Below are 9,311 nucleotides of genomic sequence, written 5' to 3'. Positions count from 1 at the left end.
TGTGTTCTAAAGTGGACTTATGTCTATGGATACTACTTGCCTCAAAGTGAACTTGTTATGCAGTCCAGGTGGTATGTGCTGGTGGTGGCATGATAGGTACTGGTGGTCTGTGCAGCTGAACTAAAGCAAGAGTCGTTGGTGTTGATGCGGAGAAACAAACCAATTCAGGTGGTATATGCTGTTGAGGGTGATTGCCAAGGTTTTGTGGAGTCTGATTTGGTGTGCGTGTGACGTGCATTTTAAAAAAATGGAGGTGTGAATAGTGATGCATAACAGGTTTTGCATCTACAAAATTTGTTGCATAACTTGTTATGCATTCTCGAAATTGGTTGCATAACACGTTCTGCAGCTTTTTTTTTGTTGCATAACTTGTTATGCAGTCCAGAAAACGGTTGCATAACACGTTATGCAGCTACTTTTTTCTTAGTATTGAAATCAACAGAAAATAAGGTTGCATAACTTGTCATGCACCTACAATAATATCTACATAACATGTTATGCAGTCGTGAAAATATGACTGCATAATGCATTATTCATCGAGAAAATTGTTGCACAATCTTTTATGCATCGAGAAAATAGATGCATAACCTGATATGCATCCGTAAATATGGATGCATACTGCATTATGCATCAATTTTTTTATGTACGCATTAAAATCAACCAAAACAATGGTTACATAAATTGTTATAGATGCATAACTTTGTTATCCAAATGCATAATTTGTTATGCAGTGGAGAAAATGGTTGCATAATTCGTTATGCGTTTGCAGAATGTGTTATACATCTTTTTTGGTGGCTGCATAATGGTTATGTATCAAGTTTTCGAAAAAAATTTGCCTAAAATGATGATCACCTCCGATTTTTTCGTGAAAAACAAAAATTTGATATTCTTGTTTGTACTCGTTGCGTAGCTCTCTTAAAAAGATTTCCGACGATAAAAAATTTGTAAAATCCCAAGGCGCGGATTTTTAGATATGTTATATCCAAGTTGCGTTGCCAATTATACCCCTGATGCATAACCCATCATGCAGATGCATAATCCGTCATGCATACATTTTTAATAATTTCATATAATTATGGGTGTCACGGAACTAAAAATTAATTGTGGGCCTGACAATGAGAATATTATTTTTTTGGGCCTGCGCCTAAGTTTCCCTAGAAACATTCTTTCAAAAAATAAAAAAGTCATTAGAAACGAAAAATCAGGGGTAAAGTGAAGTTATAAAGTTTCAACCTTAAGACAAAACTATATAGCCAGGTCGGCTTGTTTTTCAACTTCAGGAGACGTGAGTTTTGGTTACCTACGTTAGTTCCAAGTTGCGTCCACAAAATAGACGCGGACTAGCCATATTCAAAATTCTTATCTCTATACAATTTCTACTACCTAGTAATGGCTTCTTCACTGTTCCGCGGTACAATAATTCAATCATCTACATTTCAAAGTAACTCGACACTAAAATTTAAAGGTTTAAATAACAAACTGAGAAAATTCAATTTTATAATTAAATGTGAAGCATCAGAGTCATCCTCCAATAACTCAAAACTTGAGATTGGGTCTGCAATTATCTTTGTCGATGCTCCGCAAACAATCAAAACAACAACTTCAATTCCATGTCTTAGAGTTAATACTGGATTTGTCAAGCCAGGTGATGTTGGAAGGTATCTAACTAAATGAGTCTTGCATGATATGTTATTCAATTTGGCCATACTATATATTTACACAATAACCTCCGATTATCCTAACATCTACCGATTACTAAAATAAACTACCGATTGTAGTTTTATCTACCGATTGTGGAGGGTATATTTGCCATTTCAAAAAGTCAGAGATAAGGGAAGGCTTCATTTTAGGATTGGGTGATCCTATTTTGTCTTATTAGTTTCCCCTAATTCTTTCAGGGTCGCCCCTAATGACGCCAGGCAAATTACCCAATTCTTTTACTAGAAACAGTACACTGGAAATCAAAGGCTAAGAGCAATTCCTATGGTAACGTTCAAACTCAAAATTTTGTTGAGCCACCTGGATGGCCAAACAGGTTTCTCCACTATGGTAAAGCAGGGCAAAATGAATAGATTTGGTTTTCTAAGGCCCCACTAGTATTTCTTTTTAATATAAAATGTTTTGTAGGATAAAGATGAAAAATAAAATATAATATTTAGGTGAGATAAAGTAGGATTGATGTGAGATAAAATAGGATTAAAAATTAGTAAAGTAATCAGGATTGTACTGGGCGTCAATCCAAAAATCGCGGGAGTCAATGAAAATGTCGCTGGCGTTTTTGGTATGGTCGCGCGTTGGTTCTTCCAACACCAGCGTTTTTGGCAAGAACGTGCGTCCTTACAACAGACGCGCGTCCTTACAACAGACGCGCGTCCTTACAACAGACGCGCGTCCTTACAACAGACGCGCGCTAGATGTTCCAACTCAATGTTCAAATCAACAAATCTGTTGATTTGAACATCCATTTTTCATGTTTGTTCATTCCATAATGAGAGCAAAATGAACAATATGTGAGTTTATTCATCCCATAGGAATTGCTCTAAATGTCTAATACTCAACCTCAGACAGAAGATAGCTAAACGTACCGCTAAAACAAACAATTTATAAACCCCACAGACGCACATGGTGGCCCAAAACTAGCACCCTGTTTCTCTAGTGAGGGGCCCACTTTTGTGTGAGTGAACGGTTTATATTTTGTTCAAAGCAGCCATAGTGTAGAACTGCTGTATATTCATTAACTCTGTTTGTTTTCCATCTTCCTGATGGAGGTGTGATTTTTGCCCATGGTAGACGTGAGTTCAGGTTACCCATGTTACTTCATAACCCTTGCAAGTTGCATCCGCATACAGACACGCGCTAGCCACTAATTAGAATTCTTATCTGTATACAATTTCTACAACCTAGTAATGGCTTTTTCACTATATCCTAGTACAATGATTCAATCATCCAAGTTTCAAAGTAATTCAACACTAAAATTTAATGATTTAAATAACAAACTTAGAAAATCAATGTTTGCGATTAAATGTGAAGCATCAGAGTCATCCTCCAGTAATTCAAAACTTGAGATTGGGTCTGCAATTATCTTTGTCGATGCTCCGCAAACAATCAAAACAGCAACTTCAATTCCATGTCTTAGAGTTAATACTGGGTTTGTCAAGCCAGGTGATGTTGGAAGGTATGTAACTAAATGAGTCTTGCATGATATGTTATTGAATTTGGCTATATTAATTGGTCTCTTATTCTTTGACAGAATTGTAGCAAGAAAGCCTAAAGATGTATGGGCAGTTAGGCTTACAATGGGTACTTATCTAATTGATGGAAAGCATTTTAAGCCATTAGACATTGATGAGTGATACATGAACAATATGTTTGCTCTTGAAAGAGGTAACCTAAAAATTTGTGTTGTACTTGTGACTGCATTATATTGGAATGTGAATTCATATTTATGACAAATGACAAAAAGAGAAAGCACAATATTATGCTTCAAAAAAAAAATCAAGGCATCAAGCTGACACTGTAATATAGATTAGTAAGGGTATTTTAAAATATGTCATATTTATAAGTATCGGCAAACTTTAGGGCAATGGATATTACAATAAGAGAAATATTTGTTTTGACGGACAACCAGTAACACAGAGAAACTTTGCAACTCTTGAAAGAGGACTGAAAATGTTTTTTTTTTTTTTTTTTTTTTGATACTACTGAAAATGTTTATTTATATATATCAAGAATTAATATTAACATTACGAAAGATTTCCACATTATGCACCATCTTTACTGGTCCAGGGCTTGAACACGGACACAAGAGCGATGATAATTATTATAAGAAGGATGAGAATAGCTATACAAGTCCATTTTCTTGAGCTCTTCTGTTTCTTTTTAGCCTTCAGGAGGGCATTATTTCCCAAATTCACATGATCAACTGCATTAGACACCTAAAAAAAGATAAAGAGTTAAGAGGAATATACAAAAAACAAACATGGATTTTCCTCACAATTTCTTATTATCTGCTTGCTTGTTTGGTTCAAAACAGTCCCCAAATCTACTCAAACTGGGTAAAAAATGAAATATTGTAACTTTTCCAGACTTTGGGCTGTTTGCAAGATTATATTTGGACACCCGATTCTGCAGACTATCTAACCAAACTATCCTTTTTCAAAAAATTAGAATCACAAAAAAGATGCCACCTAACTAACAAGCATCTCGCACTGGATAATGATCTTGCACAGCTCTATTTATTGCATCATAAACGTTGCTTGAAAAATCAGATAGAAATTATGTGGTGCTTAATCTACACTACATTTTTGCAAGGAGGGGTCTGTTCAATACCTGTGATTCTATATTGTCCAAAATTTCACCTTGTGCTTCCACCATCACTGCCATGTCCAGAAATATCTACAAAACATAGAGAGCAAAAAGGTCAAGGTGCAGGACACGGAATTTGAAAGTGTAGTAGGTTTTAGAGTTCTCCTAGAGAAGTAACCTGATTCGTCAGCGAAACTTAAGAACAGATATTGGATAAAACTGATGTCTAGTCCATAATCTCCTTTAATATATGTAGAACAAAAATTATAACAAAAACATGGTGTAAAAACTCAGGATAGATGTCATCCATAACATATATTTGGATTTCTAGGTTGACTAGATGAAATCAGTTCCTTGGAAGGGAATGAGACCAAACCTGTTGCAAGTCGAGTAGTTTTCCTTCTAGCTCCTTAACCGTTTCATGACGTTCTTGAATTTCTGCAAAGGTCCCGAGAATCTGCAAATACAATGCAGTTTCGTAATTAGAAAGACTTATAAAGCTAACTTGATAAGAGAATGAGAAGGAGAAAACATAGACAAACCTGGCCACGGCCTTGTTCTTGAATTGCTTTCTGAAAAATTTGCTCACTCTCTCCAGTCTCTACCAAGTGGTCAATTATCTGAAAAAACAAATGTCACATTCATAAGAAACCAAAATTACATAGAAATCTTAGAAATGGAAAGTTTTAGTTCGGGAAGAAACCTTACATCTTCATCAACTCGCTGACCAGTTACTGATTGTGTGGCATCAGTGTTGAAAACCGCAGACATAATCAGTGTTAGAAAGAGGAAAAATATAATGCATGACAGAAACTTCACTATGTTGGGATTAAACCTGTAAAAACTCTTCTTTCAACCACATCGCGATACTCTTGATGAATGGTTTGCCTTAGAGTCTGCAAAGAATAGATGATTTACGCTATAACTAGAAAGGAAGAAAAACTTGATGTTGGATCATATTTCTGAAGTTCAAAGTCTTCAGATGATTAAACAAAAGTTAGGTAGACAGATACTACCTGAAACTCAGACATCTTATCTCTCAGTTTCTTTTTTAAGGCACTGCAGTAAAAATGAGAGATTCAGTTAAATGCTAAGGAACCACCAGATACGTACAAGACTCTACAAGCTATTCAACTTGGGAGCCGGCATGTTGCACCACAAACTTTGTGGTGCACACATGGTCACGTCAAAGGCTGACTTTGTGAAGGATGTCCCCACAGTGTAGAAAATCATATCATAAGCTTACTCTAACACCCCAAACCCCTGAAGAGTCACCTTTAGCTACCACATACATTTACAAAAGGAAAGTTGAAAGTAACTTACAGTGTGCTAGCCGATCTGGTTCGTTCAATAGCTGTTCCTTTTCCAGCTCCAGGCTTTTGCCTATTTGCTAAATTCTGGGGGAGAGAAAAACAGAATAACAGGCCAGGTTGGCAGTCCTAGGGATTGTTTAGTCATAAATACAAAAGTGTGGCAGACAGATAGTATTACTTCTTTGTCTAGTTGTTCGATTTTAGCTTTAGCTAAAAGAGAAATTCTCGACACTTCGTCTACATCTTTTGCCATGCGCTGCTTGATTGCTGTGGCCAATTATATAATCAGTCATGACCACTGGGAGGAAAAGCATGACCACACATTAAGGTTTCCACGAGAGCATGGAAAAAGATTAAGAAAAACACTTTTTCTACCCACAAAGCAGAAATTTTGAACTTTGAGATGGTAAGGAAAGAAGTAAAGAGGGATTGTATTCCCGACATACAACATAATGACAGCAGTACACATTTATATGTATGTAACACGCAGCAGGAATCACCTTTCATGGTGGGCGCCTTGGATGTAGACTTTGACTCTTCATTTTCATCCTGCATTTATTATAAGCAGGTTAATGGAAATAAAATACTTTTTTATTCTCAAGGTAATTCAAGGATTTTTCCACTGCAGCATTTCCAGGGACATCTTAGAATAGCATAGTTTCCTTTTTGCTCCGAAAAGTTAACTTGGTCATCTGAATGCACTGGTTGAAGTAACACTTTGGATGGTCTCATTGATGACCAAACATCGCAAAGATTTCATATACAAGTAATAAAATAAGTAGTGGCAAAAGAAAGCTGCATGGCTGATATAACCACCAAAAGATATGTAGGCGAGCATAACCCTCTGTTGAGCACTTGTGCCATTTCAGAGATGTTATCATGGCAGATTCTATGAGTTTTATGTTTAAGGGAGAAACCCGGTAAAGCTGTTAGTTTCCACCTCATTGATGTTCTAAGCAAGATTTAACTAGCACCGTAGAAACCATCCTTTCCCAGAAATAGGAACGGAAAACAAAACAAAACAGAACTCATGTTTTTAGATAGTGACAAAGAAAACACAGCTATCGTTGTAAAGGAAAAAAGAAAAAAGGAAAAGAGAACACCTAAGAAGTAAGAAGAATCAAGGGGAAGGAGGGCATTACCTGGAGCTTTTTTAATATCTTGCTAAGCTTATCGATTTCTTTCTCAATGTCTTCAACCTATCGTGAAAACATAACATAGTATCACATATTACATCAAACACAGACATTAGAATCTGCACGCATGTCAATACTGCAAAGACGTTGGACACTTCATAAATATTATGTTGAGCTACCTGTGTGAAATAAGTATCCAACCCTAACTCTCCAGAATTCTTAGAGCATTTCTTTGGATTTCTCCTCGAGGAAACTCGAAGGAGTTCTGGAAAAAAAAACATAAAGAGATAAAAAGAGAATCTTCTACAAGTTTATGATACACAAAACTGAAAAATGTAGAATCTCAAGTTCTCTTTGCACGGAGGAAAACAAATTTTTCTGCAAGTAGCTAGCATTCTGACTATTCGAAGGTCTCAGCATAGAAACATACATCTCCGACCCACTTTTTTGTTTTCACACATGTAGACCATCATGCACAATTTATACATGTATAGAACACTGTTAGTTATCTAAACTACTGCAATATACTAACTCATAATTGAGATTGAAAATTTCAGAAGTCATATCAGAGACCATTTAACTCATATTAGTATGTAGAATGCCGCAGTATATCTATTGCTATGATCGACCAAAAATTGATGCCTCCAGTATACCCATAGGCCACAACTACTTAATTGTTATGTTCCGCAGTTGTTGTTTATGTTTTGATGTCCAAACAATAATAAATAAATAAAAATCTCAAAGGCAAATGAAGCTGAAAATAACACATTAGTACTAAACTAAATCGAGATTGATTATCTTATATGATTGTGATTATACCCACATGGATTAATTTACCAATCTATTTCTCTGAGAGATGCTCAACATTTCTAAGAATATATAATGTGAATATATAGGGTTCATGCAAGTGGAAATCAAAAGTTATGGAAAATAATTGTTGATTGTCCCCTCTCTCTAGAAAGATATATTATTATAATGTTTCGATTTCCATGTTTTCCCCAATTTTTTTAAAATGAGCAGATACTGTTAACATTTCAATCCAAATATGAACAATGTATCATCAAACCTATAACATTTAAAATCAAAATTCTATAATAAAAAAAAAATGAATTAGGATGTGGTTAAATACCGTAAGCAGATCGTTCATGTTAGCAGATATATGATCTGCAGCTGCAATTTTTGAGGATTAATAGCTGAAATTTCTTTTAGAGAGAATGAAATGACCGAAACCTGGTTATGGTAGAAATTTTAACCTAACCAGGTCTCTCTCCCTCTCAATGAGAAGCTGGGAGAGAAAGTTGAAGAAACAACCAAACAAGTTGTGTGATCTAAAAAGAGCACTTTTCTGAGGAACGAAGAACCGGGAAGCAAAGATTGTGAATTTGTGAGAGAGACAGAGGGGTTCAAGCTCAAAACCGCTGGGCAAAAGCCTATAAGGTATTGGGAGTTGGGACACGCGCGATTCTACCGATCACTTGAGAGCTATAGAATGCCAATTGCCTTTGTGGCAATTGGAGTTTTGGTGAAAGAAGCAACATTATAGGTTGCGCAGTGTTGATCCCAGGCATATGCGTTGGCCAAACATGAATAAAGAAATTGTATTAAGAAAAGAAAACAACATAATAATTAATGAATATTAATGCATGACTACGCGCGAGGCATATCTAGTTAATCCACGATCTGGAAGGACACTCCCCTATCCAGACATATATACAGTATTGTTAACGAAAGCAACATTTGTGTGGTTCCAGTGGCTGCTTTGCCTAAAACTCAACCTTCTCCTGCCTTACTCTCCTCTTCTTCTCTACTGGTCCTCCCATCTGTAGTCACAGTATTCTTCACCAACTGAAGTATAGAATGTTTCACCATATGGTTCACAGTATTCTGCATTTCCTGAGTTGTGGTAGTTCCACGGAGGACAATCTGCTATCTTTTTCCCTATGGAACACCGTCCAATATCATAATCATTCTCACAACACTTCACGCCTGCACGGTTACATCTGTCTTTTATGAGATTGAGCTTGTCAATGGGGATTGAGTTGATTTGAACCGGATCACGCTCGAAGTCAAAAACAATAGTCATATCTATCTATTTCCATAGGTTTAGACAACTCATCACGTTTATGCCTCACATGAACTACCTGTATCTTGTATAGGTCGACCACAGTGAAAGGTGCATCTAAAAGGCCAACTAGCGTAAAAAGAGTCAGCCCAAAGACGGTTGGTGCCTTGGAAGGACAACTTCATACGCCTTACGAACCTCAGCATCACCAAATGGTTTAATATGTAATACAGGTACGCCTCTCCTAGAACATTGTGGACAAAGTTCTTTAAATCTTCGTTAACCTTAGATGAATCATTATAAGATCTCTTCTGTCCCACAGGGGTCTTCCCCAAACGGAACTGGATATCCCGTCTCTTTTCTGTCCCCACCTCGATGCCTTCATGAAAATGGAAGTGCAGGAGAGGCGGCGTCTTCTCGTCTCCAAATCGATAGAAAGTTGTCTCTACATCTGCGTAATAGAAAGAAAAACAGAAATTGGGACTGGAGGTTGCA

The 9,311-nt window shown here is 36.5% G+C and overlaps 1 protein-coding gene and 1 pseudogene across 1 annotated transcript; one reads left to right on the top strand and one right to left on the bottom strand.

Moving 5' to 3' along the window:
• The first annotated feature begins 2,876 nt into the window (after nt 1-2,876).
• Nucleotides 2,877-3,495, top strand: LOC113307835. Its single transcript, XM_026556295.1, has 2 exons — nt 2,877-3,175; nt 3,251-3,495. The coding sequence occupies exons 1-2, from the start codon at nt 2,907-2,909 to the stop codon at nt 3,351-3,353; spliced, it is 372 nt and encodes a 123-aa protein (XP_026412080.1). The 5' UTR covers nt 2,877-2,906; the 3' UTR covers nt 3,354-3,495.
• Nucleotides 3,496-3,672: 177 nt separating this feature from the next.
• LOC113307834 lies at nt 3,673-8,189 on the bottom strand (annotated as a pseudogene).
• Between the last annotated feature and the right edge of the window lie 1,122 nt (nt 8,190-9,311).

The sequence above is a fragment of the Papaver somniferum genome, chromosome 9 (genome assembly GCF_003573695.1).
Source record: "Papaver somniferum cultivar HN1 chromosome 9, ASM357369v1, whole genome shotgun sequence".
NCBI classification, from domain to species: domain Eukaryota; kingdom Viridiplantae; phylum Streptophyta; class Magnoliopsida; order Ranunculales; family Papaveraceae; genus Papaver; species Papaver somniferum.
This window is presented reverse-complemented; position numbering and strand designations above follow the sequence as displayed.